Source organism: Zeus faber, assembly GCF_960531495.2.
Source record: "Zeus faber genome assembly, chromosome: 1".
Lineage (NCBI taxonomy): Eukaryota > Metazoa > Chordata > Actinopteri > Zeiformes > Zeidae > Zeus > Zeus faber.
Genome location: NC_137193.1, coordinates 49,371,397 through 49,390,845, shown reverse-complemented (window position 1 = coordinate 49,390,845; position 19,449 = coordinate 49,371,397). Strand labels below are relative to the sequence as shown.

Here is a 19,449-nt window from a genome sequence, read left to right as displayed (position 1 = left end):
GTTATTTCATGTTAAACCTAACGGTGACCTGAGGAAAACAATTGACACCCGGCATGCACATTAGCCTACAGATGGCCTTCTGCTTCATTAAACCATTGCAAAAAACGTTCAAAGTGGCATATAACACATATAAATGTTCATAATACCAGTAGATGGCACGTCTATGCCTGTATTACTCTCACACTTACTCTCTCATTCATTACATTTCACTGCATATATGTATGAAAGTATGTATATGTATGTGACAAATAAAAATCTTGAATCTTGAATCTTGAATCTCTTGTTGTGTCTATGACAACCAACTGACTTCTACTGATGATGATAATCTCTCTTATTTCTTAGGAAACAAATATGGTTTACGATATACCAAAGCTGTTTTCCAAACAAGTATGCACCTCAATAGGAAGCTTCACATGTTCCACTGAATTTATTTTTAAAAGAAAAACACGATTATAACAACCCTTGTATCGTTGTATTGTGCTTTTTAAATGATATATTATAGTTTATTGTTTGTAGCTAGTCATTTGTGTGACTTATTATGATTGCCCAAGGGTACCCCCTTCCACATCCAACCAGACTGCCATCATGTGAGAAAGACAAGCAAAATGTTGTTGAGCGTTGATGACTTGGCACTCACTGGTGCAGTTCTCAGGGCCAGCTCACTCTCCCCCCTGTAGTCCAAGAATGGAAATAAACCCGCAAAACACTGCTTCCGGTTTTGTCTCCGCTTTGAGTTGTCGCCTGGCCCTCATTAAAATAGTAAAATATGGTTAAATATTAACACACGTGAATTGTGACCTTGTTGAACTACATATGATTTACTACCCACCCAAAACAATGTGAACGGTTTCAAAGCTTCGATTTTCATTTACATCTATTCAGAGGCGTCACCGGGGACTTTTGGCCCCATTAAAATATACCACACTGGGCGCCACCCCCCCAGGCCACCGCAGCTCTCCAGAATAAAACCAAATATTTCTCAGCTGTAAAAAACTGTATCTCTGAAGGCAGGCAGCTCTCTCTGAGTTCAATATTTGTTAGTCAGTATTTACAGAGTTCCTGACAGTGGACTGTATAAATCTGCATAATAGTTTGGGACGGTGAGACAGCGAACAGGTAGGGACAACTGATTTAGTATTAATACCACGCTAAAAGTGTGCCTTTATTGACTACTTTTAATCTAAGATAGCCCTATTCTTGTTGTTTTTCCTATTCCTTTTTTGTTCTTTCTTCGCTACCGGACAGATAACGCCTGTTCATTTTGAATTTGCGTGTGTAGCAATCTCTTCAAAATAAATAAAAGTTATTAGTCATTTTTGTAAGTTCTGTAAGTGCAATATGATACGTGTTAATATGTTCTTAGTGCGTTATGTCAGAATAACAACTTAAAACTAGTCACCATCTTCATCAGCTCATGTTGTTAGTGCGTTATGTCAATACAACAACTTAATATTAGTCAACATCAAAAAAACAAGAGTAGTTAGTCATAGCTACGATGGGATCAGGTATTCAGGTGTTACTCCTGCTATGCAATTTATCGGGTGCCACGACACTTGTACGTCAAGGACCCGGTCATCGCTGCTTGCAGCTTTAATTCATTTTGCGTTTGATTTAATTCTGGGAAGTTGTTTTACGTGATTTTATCTGCTGTGTTTTTCTGTTATTTTTACATTGTTTTCCAGTGCCACACTACCTTTTTGTCATATCTGTCGTGAAGCACTTTGCAACTCTTGTATTGTAAAGTGCTCCAAAAATAATGTTGATAGATACTAGAAAATAGCGCCTCGTGTCGATTGCGCACTTTCTTTCCTTTTCTTTTGTATTTTTAGAGCTTATAGAGCTTAGTGTGCGTCATCACCAGGTGTCATGACATTTCATTGCATATATGTACGACCGTATGTGTATGTATGTGACAACCTCTTGAATCTTGAGACACATAGATAGAAGTCTGGACAGACAGTCTGTCTGTCTGTCCAGATAGATAGACAGACAGACAGACAGACAGACAGACAGACAGACAGACAGACAGACAGACAGACAGACAGACAGACAGACAGACAGACAGATAGATAGATAGATAGATAGATAGATACGTGACTCAAACCGTGTCACGCATTGCGTCAGTGTGAAGCAGAAGTAGTTGGCCAGCCTCTAGGCGGGCCCGAGTGACGTGACCTATACGCCCCCGCGTGGGGGCCAATCAGTGACGCGCACGGTGTGTCAGCGCTGATTGGCCCGGATGATCCACCGTTATCGCTCCTTCTTTGATTAAATAGCATCCTACTTCAGCACGCAGGCCGTTATATCGGTAAATCACACTCAAATACAAACACTTACACGCAGTCACTCACTCACGCACGCACGCACGCCCACACGCACGCACACACACACACACACACACACACACACACACACACACACGCACGCACGCACGCGCGCGCGCGCGAACGCACGCACGCTGATCCTGTGGGTGCTCTACAGAGAAACACATGGCCTCCACCCAGAACCAGGACCAGGGCGAACTCCACGCCGGGTTCCGGGCGGCGTTTAAATCCTTCGCCACGGAGGCAATCCACGTCGGCCAGGAACCGGAGCAGTGGAAGTCCATGGCCGTGGTGCCGCCGATCTCCCTGTCAACCACGTTCAAGCAGAGCGAACCCGGGAACCACGCGGTGAGTGGCGTTCTGTTTGTTATGTCACGTCGGGTCGGTCCGTGGGGCCGGGGCGTCGCGGTTTCTCGGTGATCGCCGGTGCGATTTTTGGCCAAACCTGGCCGACCCGTGCCCGATGTGGCATGTGCGCTGCGGGTCTATTGTGGTGCGTCCACCCATTGTGCCCACTCATCCTGGTGGGATTGTAATAATAAACGAAGAAATAGATAAATAATAAGTCCACGATGTGTAAACACGTTTCCAATTTCCGCCTGAATAGAATAACACAGAATTGATTTGGGGGACTTTATTGGTTTAAGATGTGCAACTTGAGAAATTATGCATTATCGTAACAGACAAACTAACAGGAAAGGCGTGTTTGGCACAATTGCGCAGTAGGGCTATTGTTTTCCTTATTAATGTGACTTCCATTGCTCATATTACGTGCTGTTATCACCGGTTCTGTCAATGTGTAATTGTGACTTTTTTTTTGGTTTTTATTGTTATTATCATTATTTTGTTGTCTGAAAGGGATTCGAATACAGTCGGAGTGGGAACCCCACGAGAAACTGTCTCGAGAAGGCTGTGGCTGCGTTGGATGGAGCTAAATATTGTGAGTAGACTTTAGGACAGTGGCTCAAGCTTTATTATTATTATTTTTTTATATCAAGGATCCTCAATTTAAGTCTCTGGGGCTCGAATCTGAGTTAATTTGTATTGTTATTTATTTAGTTCCAAACTTTATACCCGTCTATAATATAGTTAGAGAGATAACTGTGAGACTAGGATCAAAGCACTCACCATTTTACATTCTCTAATGGTGCTAACGTCTCCTAAATGAAGGCCGGGGACCCCCTGGAACATGTTAATGGCCAGATGGAGGAAGTCATTCTACTCTTAACACCATCAGGTCTTTAAGTTGGCAAGGGCAATTCATCAGCTAGGAAAACTATACAAGAACTTTAAACTACGCTTTACCAAACTCAGTCCCAATTGAACTATCAAGTATGTTATTATATTCATACTTTTTTTTTTTTTGTTTGTTTCCTAAACCATATGTTAACAATGTTACATAACGATGCACCATATGTAAGGATGGAACAAACAAACAATAAGCGAATTAATTGGTCCCATGCCCCAAAAATGGCTCTTAGAATAAAAACTAAAACCACAGCTCAAGACACTCTGCTCTGAAGTGGCCTCTAACTGGTCGTTCCCCGCAGGCCTGGCTCTCGCCTCTGGTTTGGCAGCAACCATGACCATCACTCATATGTTGAAATCTGGTGATGGGCTCATCTGCATGGATGATGTGTATGGAGGTGAGACACAGATGTCTTGTCCGGACTTGTATTTTCCTGTCTATATTTTGTGCACTGTTTAAATTACCCCTCGGGGATCTGGAAAATTCTGTACAACTTGTATTACTCCACAAATCGTGCTGCATGCCCATTCCTCACAATCCAATTTCCAACAAGACAGTAAAACAATAGAAGCTACTGCTATTTTCGATTTCTTGATAGTAATATTAGTTTTCATAAAAATAAAAATGAATCTGGTGGATCATAATTCACAGGAACCAATCGTTACTTCCAGAAGATAGCCACTACCCTCGGATTGGATGTGGCTTTTGCTGATTGTACCGACCTGAAGTGTCTCAAGGCAGCCATCAAGCCCAACACCAAGGTGAACACTCACTCACTCACTCACACAGTGAAATAACACTGTTACCCTCACTGTGGAATCTGTAAGTACACAGCAATTATCATCCTCACCACAACATAATCCTCATATACTAAAAGGTGAATTAAGCTCAAGCTGGAGCGGAGTTCTCCAGCACTCCGGGCTGCTCTGCTACTCTGCTTATTTACATTAAAAAAAAAAAGCGAGAGACCCCAAAAAACTGCCTTTATGGCCCCAAGCCACCCTCCTGAGTAAAAGGTGTATTTGTGTAATTATATGTACTATACGTGTCTTATTGTAGCTTGTGTGGATCGAGACGCCCACCAACCCCACCATGAAGGTGGTGGACATAAAGGCCTGTGCGGAGATGGTCCACCAAGACAACAAGGACATTTTGGTCGTGGTGGACAACACCTTCATGTCAGCCTACTTCCAGGTTGTGTGTGTGTGTGTGTGTGTGTGTGTGTGTGTGTGTGTGTGTGTGTGTGTGTGTGTGTGTGTGTGTGTGTGTGTGTGTGTGTGTGTGTGTGTGTGTGTGTGTGTGTGTGTGTGTGTGTGTGTGTGTCAACAAATTCCAATCAAATTGTTTCTTGAACCTGTCCTCAACTTATTGTTTGACCCCCAGTTCCGTATCCACCTTGTTTGTCTCTCTAGCGCCCCTTGGCTTTGGGAGCGGACATCTGCATGTACTCAGCCACCAAGTACATGAATGGTAATGTAGTCACCAGGCGCCATCTGTTTGATTTTTATGACCCACAGGAACATACTTTGTGGTTTGCCATTCTCTAAATGAAATATCAACAATTTCCCATTGGTATTCCTTTGGTTGTCAGGTCACAGTGATGTCGTGATGGGTCTGGTCTCGGTAAACAGGGATGATCTCTACGAGCGGCTTAAATTTCTACAGAATGGTGAGAACAACAGTGTAGCACTACTCAAACAATCCATGTCCCCTGAAGCATTGTTCTATAAACAACACGGTTTTCTATCCTTAATAATCTTTCTGGATCTTTAATCCTGTGTTTATACTAGAATACTTATCTATACCAAGGCTTCAAGATGCTTCGTCATTAGAATTTTCACCAATTTCTGAATGAGTGTAAGAACAAAAAACTAACAATGGGAATGATTCTAGTCTACAGTTTGTTGTTGAATAAGCCTTTAGTTATTAAAAATTAAATTCGAAATTAGATTTTTTTTAGGCGCAATCAGCGGTAAACAAGGTCAAGACAAATCAGTTTTGCACTGCTCCTTCTGCCCCACAGAGGTTTTGACCTACATTCATGCAGAAAGGGCTCTGCCACGCCACCGCACCCAGTTGTATGTCATCCAACTACTTTATCGTAGAGTGGCAGTGAGGTGGAATTAACCAAGGGCAGATCAAATATGTCAGGGCTCCTATCCTGAGTGTGTGGGGATAGGGGTTTTATGCAGCGACACTCCCCCAATCACCTAGATCCATGTCAGTTGTGGATGCTCAAACCATCCCATCCTCACACCAAAGTCTGTATTCAAAATTGTTCTAAGCTTGATCTGGTTGGTTTTTGGCGATGTCGTTTGGTTGATTATTTTTTTTTGTTTGTTTGTAACCCTTCTTCCCTTGGCGCAGCACTGGGTGCAGTGCCGTCGCCCTTCGACTGCTACCTGTGCAACCGCGGCCTGAAGACGCTGCACCTACGGATGGAGCAGCACTTCAAAAACGCTTTGGCAGTTGCCAAGTACCTGGAGGCGGACCCCCGGGTGGAGCGTGTCATCTTTCCAGGTGACAATTTTGAATGTTCACTTATCAAATAACTGGAAAGGTCCTACCACCGCATGGGTTTGGGTGCTACACGCCCTCAGAACACACACCTATCATGTCTCCAGTTGCACTCAATGCACTTCACGTGGTTCTAGTGCCAGGATCTTCTTTTTTTCATGGTTGACGAGTGGATGGACCAGTTTTTTTTTTTTTTTAATGGTTCGTTCTTTTTATCTTCAGGTTTGCCCTCTCACCCGCATCACGAGCTGATGAAGAGGCAGTGCACGGGGTGTCCGGGGATGATCGCCTTCTACATTAACGGCCAACTGGAGCACGCCAAGGCCTTTCTCAGCAGCCTCAAGGTGTTTGTTAATTTTTATTAATAATTTTGGCTCTTTTCTAACTTAGCAATGAAGTTGTTGCTGAGTTTGAAGCATTGACTTAGGTGTTTATGCCATGAGTTTGGCTGGCGGTTATCACTAGACTGAGTTGAGGCGTGGGAAATCCTCCCTATGTGTTTATGATACACTCTACCACTCCCACAAGCATCGGTTTTCAAGTTCACTGGGTTCCTTGCTTTGTTATGACAAGCTGCTCATTATAACAAGAAGCAGCAACGTATTATTTGCGGATCCAAGGTGTGATGCGTGGTGCATGTTGGGAGAAAACTGGTATATGTCCTGGGAGGGAGGAACTTCACAAAGGTGTGTGTGTGTGTGTGTGTGTGTGTGTGTGTGTGTGTGTGTGTGTGTGTGTGTGTGTGTGTGTGTGTGTGTGTGTGTGTGTGTGTGTGTGTGTGTGTGTGTGTGTGTGTGTGTGTGTGTGTGTATATGTGTGTGTGTATATATATATATATATATATATATATATATATATATATATATATATATATATATATATATATATATATATATATAATTGTATTTATTTTTTATTTTTTTCTTTTACAAGGAATTATATGAATATTTGGATTTCTGAGACTACACATTTCTTCTGTGATACCTTAAGAGTTTAGTTACTCTTGTTCTACCACTAGGGGAGCCGTGTAAATTGATTTCGCTCTAAGCTACATTTTTTTTCTGCATTGTGTTCAACCAGTGTTGAGATGAGTATGTAATATTAGCCTTTCTGGTATATTGACATGGCATTATTGACTGAGCAGTGAAAACCCGATGATCCAACCTTTAACTTTTAGCAAATCTCCCTGTTTTAAGAATGAATTTACATTTAAAATTTGTGCTTATGTTTCCTACCTGTGTTTTCTTATTACTTTTATTTTTCCTTTGTTTACAGTTGTTTGCGATTGCTGAGAGCCTCGGTGGTTATGAAAGTTTAGCAGAACATCCGTAAGTAGCCCCTTAAAATGCCAGCTCACATTCACATCTCACTGTGATAACGCTTCATTATTTCTACATTGCTCGACTCTTAAAGTAAATAAATTTATTTTGTTTATAATTTTTTTTTTTTTTTATAGAGGCAATTAACTGGTTCAAAAATTAAATTGGACGTTAATTTAATTGAATGGAAATAATTTTTGATCTTTAATTGTAACTGTAATTGTTTCTGTTTAAACATTTCTTAGAGCATTAAGCTGAACTCTGCTGTAATTCCACAAAGCGCCAGCAGGGGGTAGTAGTGATCAAGAGGACTACCAGTTAAAACCATGACCCATGCTTTTAGTGACATTCAATTTCTATGAAATGTTTTTTTCCTTTTAAAAAGATTTGATGTGAGTTTTACAGCAAAATTAAGAGTCTTATGAAATCATATAGGTTATATTTGACCAATTGGATAAAATTTCAACACTTATGTCATGTTCCAGGGCGATAATGACCCACGCCTCGGTGCCAGAGTGCGAGTGCGTCGTCCTAGGGATCAGCGACACGTTGATCCGTCTCTCCGTGGGACTGGAGGACGAGGCCGACCTCATCGAGGACATTACCCAAGCGCTGGACGCCGCTGTAAGCACCGATAGTTTAATACACTCCTTATGACCACTGATACGTTGTGTCAAAGCGATTTCTGGAGAGGTTTTGTTGAAAAATACTTAAAGTGGTATTCCATACCATCATCTGGTTGGATTACACTGGAATTCTCAAAATTCCATTAAATCCGTTATTATACCCCAAAATCCAGCTTTACACTCATTTTCGCTCTCAGGCGGTCATATCGACAGTTTACTGACCCCAACACGCTTTCCTGCTACAGCAAATTGGCCACGGTTGCCTTTTACTTCTTCTGCATTAACCAATCTTTGCGCTTTTGCCGGTAAAGGTGTGGCGGAACCTGCCACCAACAACGGATGCAACATATAGAAGTCCACATGCATAATGCAAATGCATCGAATTGCTGTTTCTTATAAAACATGCACTAAACAAATGTTTAAATGTGATTTTCTAGCTAGATAATAATCTTAATGATTACCACTTTAAACCCTCAGGTGCTTTGTGATCCCAAAAGCCAGGCATGGGTAATTATTAATCAGAGTATAAATGTGTCCATGACTGGGTCTACTTTCTCAAGTTATATTTATATTTAAACCCAACACTGCGGTGGATATTCCCTGGATGTTCCCTCCCCTCTTGTTTCCGTTTAACATCTCAAAAAATTCACCAATGCCTTCTGGCTCTATATTGATTTTCCCATTTATATTCAAATAAGAAAGACCATATGCACTAAAAAATGTTTTTCTTTTCTAAGCCAAGGAAAGAAAGCAATTGAGTGTTTTCTTTTACTTTGAGATTTATTATGCCGAAAAAAACAACATGGATTTTAATCTTTTAACGGCAGTCTGAGGTGCATCTGTCCAAACAGGACAGACACGATCTGCTGCTCCAGCTGTCATTACCCCTCTAATTTTGTTGGATCATTTTGAGTGGGGCGAGCCAGGCCAGGAAGCCGTGCAGACCAGGATTGATCCGGCTGAGCGGTGGTTTGACACTATGTACTCCCACGAGAGCCCCTGTGGTTTCCATCACTCCATCCCCCCCAGCCCCTCTTTCTCTCTTCCATGTGCATCCTTAATGCTCTGTGGGGCGGGGGAGATTCAGTATCTGCTGATGAAAGGTGCATGTCCCTGTCACAGGACCTTCTGTTCCACTGGCTCAGCGTATCCTATATTGTGTGAATGTGTATGTGGCCTCCTATTGTCAGACTCCCAATTTTCGTCCCAATATTGTTGTGAAACATGTTGGCTTCTTCATTCATTCCCGCTCTCTTTTCCGCTTTTTTGTCGGTGAAAGTGCAGATAGTTAATTTTTTCCGAGTTCAGGCACACGCTCAATAGTCTGTCATAGAAAAAAATGTGATTTTTGAGAACAATTCTTGGCTCCCATGAAAAACCATCAGATTCCCAGAATCCATGTGCTTCAAATTCCCTTCTCGGTTTTGGCTTTTCTCTACTTGGGCCAGTCCAACTAGCTGAAGTTTGGTGATTTTAAAACTGACTTTAAGACTCCACAAAAGCCATCCAGTGCTTTTGGACACAAGCTTAGACATAATCAAGCTTTGAAATGGTTCTGTAGGTTTTTCCTCATAAAGTCTCCCTCCTGTGTTAAAAAACACATGAACTCGTTCAACATTTTAACCATTTTAATTTTAACGGGTCATCCTCAAACATGTTCACTAAGCTCTAGTTTATCCAGCTCTTTATGTACAAACACCAATTCCATAACGCTGTTTTGCTGGAAAACCATACTGGAAAACCCTTTCCCCTGCACAATACATCAGTGTGTGCACATAATACAGGATACACACACACACACACACACACACACACACACACAAGCCTTGTGAAGCGCTTTGCTGCCCATCAGTAATAAATGGAGACAAATATGTGCAATAATCGTCTCTAGTCCCAGGGAAAGCCATGTGATGGGTGCAGCTGATAATTGGGTGGGACGGCAGGTCAGGGTGGGGGCATTGCATTACGCTGCCGGAAAAGTATCCTCTTGATGGCATTTAAACAAAAAAAAACAAAAGGAGACAAAGTTAATTGTTTCAAAATCTCCAAATGCTCATTCTAGCAATTGTTGCGTATGAAAATAAGCAGCTTTTTTAAGCCCTTGCACAGTTTGGATTCCTCACAACGCTCGTTCTGGCTCAATCATTAAGCACATTTAAGACTCTGACTCCATCATTCAGGCAAGAGTAACACGAGAAGAAGTGATTATGGGACCGTATCGAAATTAACATAAACTTTTTCAGTTAATATATTCAAACATATAAAATGTGAAAATTCTGTCGCATTTCCTTTTGAAATTGATCATAGAATGATTCCAGTCCTTGAAGCATTCCCTGTATCATTATTTCAGAGTACTATGATCATCTAAATAGGTGTTTCACAACCTTTTTTTCTGCCATGGCGCACTTTTTACAATTAAACTTTGCCACAGCACTAAACCACAATCCTGTTAACCACTAAAGTGTCACACACGCACAGAACTGTGCTTATTATTATTATTATTATTATTATTATTATTATTAGGGGTACAGCCCACAGTGCTGTTAGGATTGTTGTTCAGATTTTTGATATTTTTCTCCTTTGGCATTTTTCGGGCTAGAAGTGTCTGGAACCGAACAATCGCTGAACCCACAGACATGGTTGAGGTCTTGTTCAAACCGGAATATCACAGACCTCTCGTGGTTCAAGCTTCATAATTCAAAAACCCTGCTTTGAATTAAATATCACGCGCAAGTTCAACTCAGTATAATCAGGAATAATTGGACCGTTATGGTTATGATTAGACCAATTCATGATATGCAGTTTGTTTGCTTTGTTCCTGGGGACAGTGTAGAGTGGAGCCAGGTTTATTAGAAGATGGTTGGTTGTTTCTGGATCAGCGCTAACATTGCTTTCATCTGCCGTTTTTCTCTGAACAGCATCCCAAAAAGAAGTAATGCACCTCCCACTGGCCCTATCGACCGGTGTTGAAAGGAAGAGAAATGGACGAGGATAGACAACGCCTCAATGCAGTGTACTGGGAGGGACGGCTGTACTCATCAGGGAACAACCTGCTGTTAAAAAACAATAACCACATATTAGAATTATCCATATTGTGAATAATCAGCAGTTTTTACTCAAGTAATTTTTATTGCAGATTTTACTGATGGGGGGTCAATTGCCTTCTGATATTTATCTTGTGCCGCTTTGCTTTATTTTCATGTTTGTATGTTATTTTATTATCTTGTTTCGAGGGCTCTGATGGGGAAGCTTGATGGAGTGTCTTATTCGAACAAAGCTGTTTGAGGACTCTGGGATATAACAAAACAAAGCTATGACATTTTTATTTACGGGCGCATGTGTTTGAAACCTTTTTTTTTCTTATAAGAACTGCCATTGATCTGCTTCATTGATTGTCTGCCTATTAAAGGGAAGAGGGGAAATCATATTCTCCCAGTTTTGAGTCTTAATAGGGTATTTGCCAATGAGGAAGTGTGTGTGTTTTTGTGGTAATATGTTGCGATGTAGAGGGTAACATCACGTGCCAGAATTTTCATTGCTAGCAATTTTCAAAGAAATGGATCCATTTGTCTTTCTGATCTCAATCACCAAAGGGCTTTTGGTAAAACCACAGGAGGAAATTTCTCTCAGGTCTGAACGTGCCGTGCATGGTCTGTGGTGAGAATAGCTTCGGTGCTATCTCCCAACACGTTCTGCCCCATGTCCCTGCACCACATGGGACAAATGGCTCCTGATCAATGTCATACATGTGACCGATAATAACCAATAAAATCAGTTTGCAGTACCAGTGCCAGCCTCTTCTCCTTTCCCTCCATCCAGCAGCTTCAGAAAGTCGAGCGCCGTATTGTGTCTTTCGGCCAAGTCAATACGAATCTCCATTACTAGAATCTCCATTACAGAGTCATCAATAACATTTTAGCAAAGAGATGGTGGTTTAGTAATTGGAATAATGGAAGAACATGGAAGCATACTAATGCCTTCAAATTTAGTCAGCTGTTTTTTTTGACGGCCTCATAATGGATTTTACATCTTCATGAGTTGGTAGTGTAGCCTGCTTGCAATTGCTCGTCACGTTTACCGGCGGTAGGTGCAAGCGTGTCACATCGTGTACGTTTGTGCAAAAGCACAGTCCCCTCGCAGTCAAGGATTCCAGCTCAGGTTGGAAATCTGAAAATCAACCGCCTCTGTAATACCTGCCACGTCTTGGCAAAGGGCCTTCAGTTCCAGATGTTTCGAGAGGAATAATGGGGAAAAAAAAAAAAGGTTCTATGAAAGCAGCTCTCGCCCGCTTTAGAGGAGCAGATGATGGAGCATTAGAAGTGGAGGTGTTCCTGTGGTGTGAGGTATGGTAAAATGCGGTTGGACTCGAGTTCTTCTATCTCTCCACTCCGTCTTCCCCACATGGACAGCCACACAGCGAGTCGGAGCGCACATCAGCGGCCGCCTGATTAAACTTCCCTCATATGTGCGTCATAATTCAGTAAAGATTCCGGAGAGGTTCTGGAATCATCCCCATCCAGTCTCAGCTTTCACGAAAACCTCTCTCTGTCAGACTGCCCCAGACTTGGCGGCGCTGTGGCTTAAGACGGCAGAAAAAAACAGGAACCATGTTGTGCAGACTTGAATTCATCGGAGATAAGACTTCCACACTGTGTCCACGTTCCTGTCGTCAGTCTTCACAAGACGATATGGAAAGCAGAAAATGGCTACTGGACATGCTCCGGAAACAAACTGAAGGGACGGACAGTGCTGAAAACCACGTCTGATTTGAACGTTGCCCTTGTAGTCAAGTGAAAAGCGACACGAAAAATATCCTATGTAAAAGCATGTGTGATCGTGCGAACGAATCAAATAACTCGAAATATATGTGGCGTAAAAGGTCACGTATATCTGTAACAGGCCGATATTGGCCACAAATGTCAGTAGCTCATTAATGTCCTTTAACGGAGGTCAACGGGCAGGGTCAAATGAACCGCACAAAAAATTATTCCAGTGTAACTGACCTTTGTGTCATGGTGTCGCACGCTGAAGCAGCTGTTTGTGTTGCTCCTTTGCGATGGGATGGCTGGTGATTGTTGTTCATTTTTATGGAGTGTCATCCAAGCCTTGTTTATCGCCACGATTGGGTCCACGGTCCAGAAGGCTGAACTTGTTGGGGCCCTGAGAGCCCTGAATTGAAACGGTATAAACACTCAAGAGATTTGGATGATGGTGAATACTTGATGGAAATAGAAATGTTCTCCAATTGCTCTGTAAATAAAAGAGCAATTTTATTTTTTATTTTTATTGCCTTTGTAGCGGCGCAATTCTTACTCTTCACTGAAATAAATGTCCTGGATGTAACAGGCTGATAACAGAACGTAAGTGACCCTCACTATACACACACACACACACACTACACTACTCCAACAGTCGTTTATGGTTTATACTAATAAAAAAGAGTGACAATGGTGCCTCAAAATAAAAAGTAAAAAAATGAATTGAATATTGAGTTGAAGGCAGAACAACTTGCTCTTTTTTGTTGATATTACTTTTTAGGGCAGTTTAATTAGTGTTATCTACTTAAATTAATGTCTTATTAATATTATTAGGGGGTCCAGCCCCTATTGCTTTTGTTAAAACTGATGCCAGTGGTGTATGGATGTCATGGATCTGCCGCACTCACAGACAAGATGAATAAAATGTGTATTTGGGGCGGTCCCAGCATGCTGTCATCAAAGTTTGATTCAGATCGGTCCATTATTGTGGAAAAGTTTACTAAAAAACTGTATTATTTATCATCGGCGCAACTCGTGCGCATGCACAAAGTATGGTTCGCACAGGTAACATGCTGGCATTGCAATCTTGTGATTGGTCAACAACCGGCTTCCTCACCAAGATGGCGGCATGTGCAGATGTAACTGACGTCAGAACTTCAAGGATGTCATGGATCCCACAAACCCACAGACAATCTGAATAAGATATATATTCAGAGCAGTTCCAACATGGCGTAGTTCAAGTTTCATTCAGATCGGTTCAGTATTGTGGGTGGTGTTTTTGATCGACAATCGCAACCGCACCAAGATGGCGGCACCCACAGTGCGCATGCGCAAATTTACAGAGATCACATGGTAGCACTGCAGTCTAGTGATGCACAGATATAGTCTCGACTTTAACTAAAGGAATATAAGATACAAACTTTTAACCATACAAAGTTACAAAGTGAGAGTTATTATTTTATTACTATTAACCTTTAAAATTTAGTTAAAGTATTACCAGAAGACAATTGGATCAAACAAAGCCCAGCTTATTAAACGTCATAAATATATACGCTTTTGAGGACAACTGACACGCACCGAGTAAGTTATTTAAAAAAAAACCCAATAACACCACTGTCAGAATTTGTAGACATTCCAGAGATATCAATGTATACAAACTTTCTGAATTATAATTACTGTTAACCATAACCATAAGCAATTGCATAATATAAGGAACTATATTTATTGTGTTTTAAAATATTTTCAGTCTTTTTGTGTTTTTGGTGTAGCCCACTACACACAATTTATTTCATTACATATCAACTACAATTGAAGCCATCCACTTACATTAGTTTATTCATTAATATGTTTATATAATACATTATTATTGTGAAGGCAGTTTTCTCTTGATTTAAAAAGTGCCAGAAATAATTGTGTTCCCCAAAATGGAGGAATAATCTTGATAAATAATCGTGACAACAATATTGACTAAAATAATCGTGATTATCATTTTAGCCATAATCATGCAGCCCTATTTCAGAATGATAACGGCCATTAGTTGCGGCGTAGGAAACCCACCCACAGCCGCAAACACCGCCAGATCATAGAATTACACTGTTACCAGGCCGGAATAAGTTAACTTCTGCAGTCTCAACACACACAGGAACAGAGAGCCAAAGCACGCTCGTATATTTATTACTATTATTATTATTATATTATTATTGTTAGTGGGCTGGACCCCTAATAATTATCTGAGCAATAATTGTTATTGCTCAGAATTTTATTATTATTCATCATCTTGGCATTTTTCACGGTTAGTATCTGAAACACGTCAACCAGAGACATGGTTAAGGTCTCGTTACAACCGGATGTCTCAGACGTCTTGTCGTTTGAGTTTGATCAATACCGATGTACATTTGGAGCAGAAATTTGTGGAGTACTATTGCAAATTTACTGGAAGTAGAATAACGTTGGCGCGATTTGAATAGTTTGAGGAGCTGGGTTGCTTTGTGACATCATCATCCGATATAAGTCCTAGCTTCGTCTCTCAGAAGTCGTTCACATCCAGCGACTTGCACCCTGTGGACTGCATAGCGGTTGACAACCTGAGTCGATGCTGTGTTTAAAGGAAACTCGGAAAATTGTAACCGTGTTGCTTTTCACAAAACCCTAAAAACTATAATTGATCACAGAAGGTGTTTTCGCACCGAAGAACCTTTGGAGGAACCGTCCCTTTGTTTTCTGTACAGGCTGCATGATCCTGGAGCGATCGTAGTTGTTAAAACACTGTTCTTGAGGGATATTTAAACTAAACAACACGAGGAACATTCAGTGACCTGAAGGCACAGTGAGTGGTCCAGATGTGAGTGCACAGAAATGGGTCGAAGATATGAGCAAATGAAGCACCGGTAATCACCATACTTCAAAACATATTTAAAATCTTAACAACAACTGACAAAAATAAGACGCTTCATTTAAAGTAAACATGTCTTTATTTATAAACAATATATTTCTGAAACATTAAAAAACAGCGCTCCTTCGCTCCGACCTCGCAGTGGGCAAGGCAGATTTGAAGCAACCCTCGGTCATGACAAGTTTTCCTAAGGGCATCCCCATGTTGAGACGTCATATACTGTATCAGCCTCTGAGAGTACAGCTGTATTAACACACAGCATTGTTCCTGTAAAACCTGACTCACAATCATGACAACATGCTTCTAATTTAAGACGAGTTTACTGAATCTGTCGTCATTCATTTGGCTGTAAAGGGTGAGACAAGAGGACATCGGGAAGGCAGGGTATGATTTTGTAGCCTGGAAAGACACCAACTTCTTTTAACTAACTGAGGAGGACCAGTAGGGATTGTGGTGCACCCTTCAGGTAGAGCAAGATGTTGTGACACCGCCGTTAGTGTGAGTGGGTTATGCAGATATGTTTATGCTTAAAAGAATAATTCTTTGCAGGTGTATCTGTGTAATTATTCATGCTTGTGAATTCCCTCTTAACTTCTTAGAACGATGACTGGTCATCATGTCATCACACATCACCTCCCAGGAAACTGTGCACTGTCCCTTTAAACAGGTGGAGGGCAAGAGGGCAGAGGAGATAAAGGGAGAGTGTTTGGGGTGTGTCTGGGGGGAAAGAAGTGAGAGAGCGACAGGTGGATGAGGTGGCGTAGTATCTGTGGATATTTGCTATCTGTGGATATCACCTCCATTAAAGCCAATAATTGTCCCGGGTCCTGTTTGGGACATTTAGTTGTCAATAGCTACGTCACGGGCTTCTATGGAGACCAGAGTGCCAGAGCAGCCTCTTAACAGCGGGTGAAGGCCTGGTTCTCCATCCGGGAGGACGGTGAGATCCATCCATTTAGATTTTTTGGAACCTTTGTTATATTTTTGCCTTTTTAAAGGGGGATTCACAAGACGGACCTTTGGATTCATTTGTATTAATTTGGGATATTTATAAAAGGGCAGTGACACTTATTTAATTCTCAGACGGCCATTTAGGCAGTGTTATGAACTGTTATCTTTTTTGTTTGATTTGTTGAATAAATAGTCTTTTTTTTGGAAGTCTGCTTCAAGTGCTGTTTAACATCCAACGAGGGAGTATTTAGTTTATATTTCCAAACTTATTTGTGGTAACTAGGCTGATTATCAACATGAGAGGACTGCTGCGTTGCCTGGGCTGGGGGTTCTTTAGATAGTGCGAATAGCAAGAACTGCTTCTGTTTACCAGACAGTATCATGGCAGGGCCACTGGAGTAAAGGCGTTGATCATATTAATGCAACTTTCTCAAAAACCAGTGCGTTCAAGAATCCGTTGTTTTTTTTTCTCGCTATCTACACACAGTAGAGCGGGAGGAAAGTCCAATTCAGCAGCTGAGTCAACTGATGAAATTTCAAGATTTAAAAACCCCAGTGATGAATGACGAGTGATGAACCAGCTGTGTCCTCGGGCAACAAGCAGCATTACATAAATCTTAATATCTGAATTTAAAAGCAATAGGGGGTGGTAATAATCACACTTGCGCTCTTTGTCATTTTTGATTAATAGGGAGATCATTGCAGTGACAAAAATAATCTTTAGAGAAAATGGAGTCATGCTTAGTAGGAGTGCGTCCAGCTATGGCCAAAGGGCAATGATTACTTCTAGTGGAATTTGATCAAAGCCAGGATATTTCCCAATGTTCATACTTTAAACAGCTTGTTTAATTGTCCGTAATGATCCCAATGACAGACAATAGAAATTGTGTGGCATTGTAGTCTTCCCTCAATCATGAAGAAATGTACTTCTCATTACCGTTGAGTGGTTCTAAGTAAAAATGCAGAAGTGTGGCCTGACACATGGCACATGGAGATTTATTGTTCCATGGTCAAGGTGTAGAGTTGCACGCTTGAATTTATGGCTTAGGGTAAATGGACTGCATCTAATGTAGAGCCCTCACTGGTCCAGAGGACAGTACAATGAAACACATGATGACACTCGCCAAACTGAACGACTCTTAACCGCATTTGTCCTTCAAAGAAATATCTGACCGACATTCACTGTTTACAGGCTTAAATAGTTTTCCCTCCCAGCAGATGACGCATTTTACTTATATAGAACTACACAAGTTTAGGCCCCAGGTCTAAATTTCTTAGACGCCAAATTGACCAGGGTCGACCAGGGTCACTGTTATTCATTACCATAGAATGGAATGTGCAATAAAATATCAGAGCAGAAGGTCATGAAAGAGAATTCACGCCCGAAAAAAAATATGTCATAGCTGCTTTCTTTTTTCCTCCATCAATCATCAAGCTGCATATTTCTCTCATTTTGGAGGTCCTAAGGCCCTCAAGACTCGGTGTCCCCAAAAAGATGATTTTGAGTTAATTACCGATACAAGAGATACCGGAGGCATGTGTTTAGGTGTGTGTGTGGATGCATTTTAAATTTAATGAACACGTCGTAAAGATGAATGTTTTCCTGTTTTTTTTATGTTTATCGACACAGAGTGGCTGTGGAGTATAATTAAAATTCACTAAATTGAAATGAGACAAAATCACGCCTCCAACTAAGTGTTTGCTGATGTGGGCGATCTGAAACCAATTAACTAATTGTTTGTGAGTGCTTGAAGTATAATTTCAAGTATGTTATTAGGAAATTTGTTGACATTATATGCTTCTAAAATAGACTCATTCTTTTTACCAGTTAATGTTTTTCACTGATGCTACAGCATGTTAAACTAAATGGCTACTACAATTGGCCAAAATGTAAAAAAAAAAGGCTTGTGAACTTGTAAAATATCTTAACTCAGCACCTTACAAGGTGTGTGTGTGTGTGTGTGTGTGTGTGTGTGTGTGTGTGTGTGTGTGCGCGCAGATTTACCATAATTGATTTTCGATAAAGAACTGTGTAGCACAACTGCTCTTCGATGAGCTTGCTCAGCAAAGTGCTACAGACGGCTCCATGCATACAGATGTATTTGAGAGCAGAGACAGATACAGAGGCAAATAAAACTTAGCATCATTTATAGGATTTCGCTATTGGATTCTACTATTTTATGAAGAACCACTTCAATACGGCAGGTTCTCTGAGCCTGTGCTTCCCATTTTCAGAAAAGGCTGGAATGAATCACCACATACAGTATAGTACATACATACAAATGTCTTCTAGCCCTATGGAAAGTTTTTCAAAGGGGAAAAAATAAACAGGAATGATGAGATTCACCACCAGCGAGGCTCATGTGGTGTTTTTCATCTGTTCAAAGGCTCAACAAGCGCTCGCTTCACTTCACCTCGGGGCTTAAACTCCATGCTCCATGCCCGCGCTCTGCTTGGCACCATCTCATGTTCAAAGATGCATTGAAATAATTCAAGTGGAAAATTGGTTGTTCGTTGTTGTTACTCCCACACAATCTGCCGTCAGTTGACATGAAGTCTGATGTACTTCACTGAAACCAATCAATATGCCGTGCTATTCTGCATCACTTAATCAAGACCACCGCCGTGGAACCCGTTGGCACATAGAGCACCCTCCCCCTGGCGCGCCGAGGAATGTACCCGCCAAGGCACCATCTTGTATTGTTAAAATCACATCCGCCGCCTCAGCCGTCCCTTCCTGATCCGTTTCAATTTGAAGTTTCATGTATTTCCCCCTTCAGCACGCTGGACCTCGCTAATGGAAGTCTAGTATC

General features: G+C 41.3%; 1 protein-coding gene across 2 annotated transcripts; it reads left to right on the top strand.

Moving 5' to 3' along the window:
• Positions 1-1,003: 1,003 nt before the first annotated feature.
• Positions 1,004-11,817, top strand: LOC307240476 (cystathionine gamma-lyase-like). Of its 2 annotated transcripts, none has more exons than XM_080014270.1 (13): positions 1,004-1,116; positions 2,482-2,672; positions 3,183-3,264; positions 3,875-3,970; positions 4,225-4,334; positions 4,633-4,767; positions 4,986-5,043; positions 5,165-5,242; positions 5,941-6,093; positions 6,313-6,434; positions 7,366-7,418; positions 7,895-8,033; positions 10,954-11,817. In XM_080014270.1, the coding sequence occupies exons 2-13, from the start codon at positions 2,490-2,492 to the stop codon at positions 10,969-10,971; spliced, it is 1,227 nt and encodes a 408-aa protein (XP_079870396.1). In that variant the 5' UTR covers positions 1,004-1,116; positions 2,482-2,489; the 3' UTR covers positions 10,972-11,817. The 2 variants fall into 2 exon arrangements, with proteins under 2 accessions (XP_079870396.1, XP_079870397.1); XM_080014271.1 differs by lacking the exon at positions 1,004-1,116 and adding an exon at positions 2,283-2,308.
• Positions 11,818-19,449: the final 7,632 nt, after the last annotated feature.

Coding starts and splice junctions, on each gene's coding strand:
- LOC307240476 (XM_080014270.1), top strand. CDS start 2,490: ATGGCCTCCACCCAGAACCAGGACCAGGGCGAACTCCACGCCGGGTTC. Junction 6,435..7,365: donor CCTTTCTCAGCAGCCTCAAG/GTGTTTGTTAAT, acceptor CTTTGTTTACAG/TTGTTTGCGATTGCTGAGAG. Junction 7,419..7,894: donor GAAAGTTTAGCAGAACATCC/GTAAGTAGCCCC, acceptor GTCATGTTCCAG/GGCGATAATGACCCACGCCT.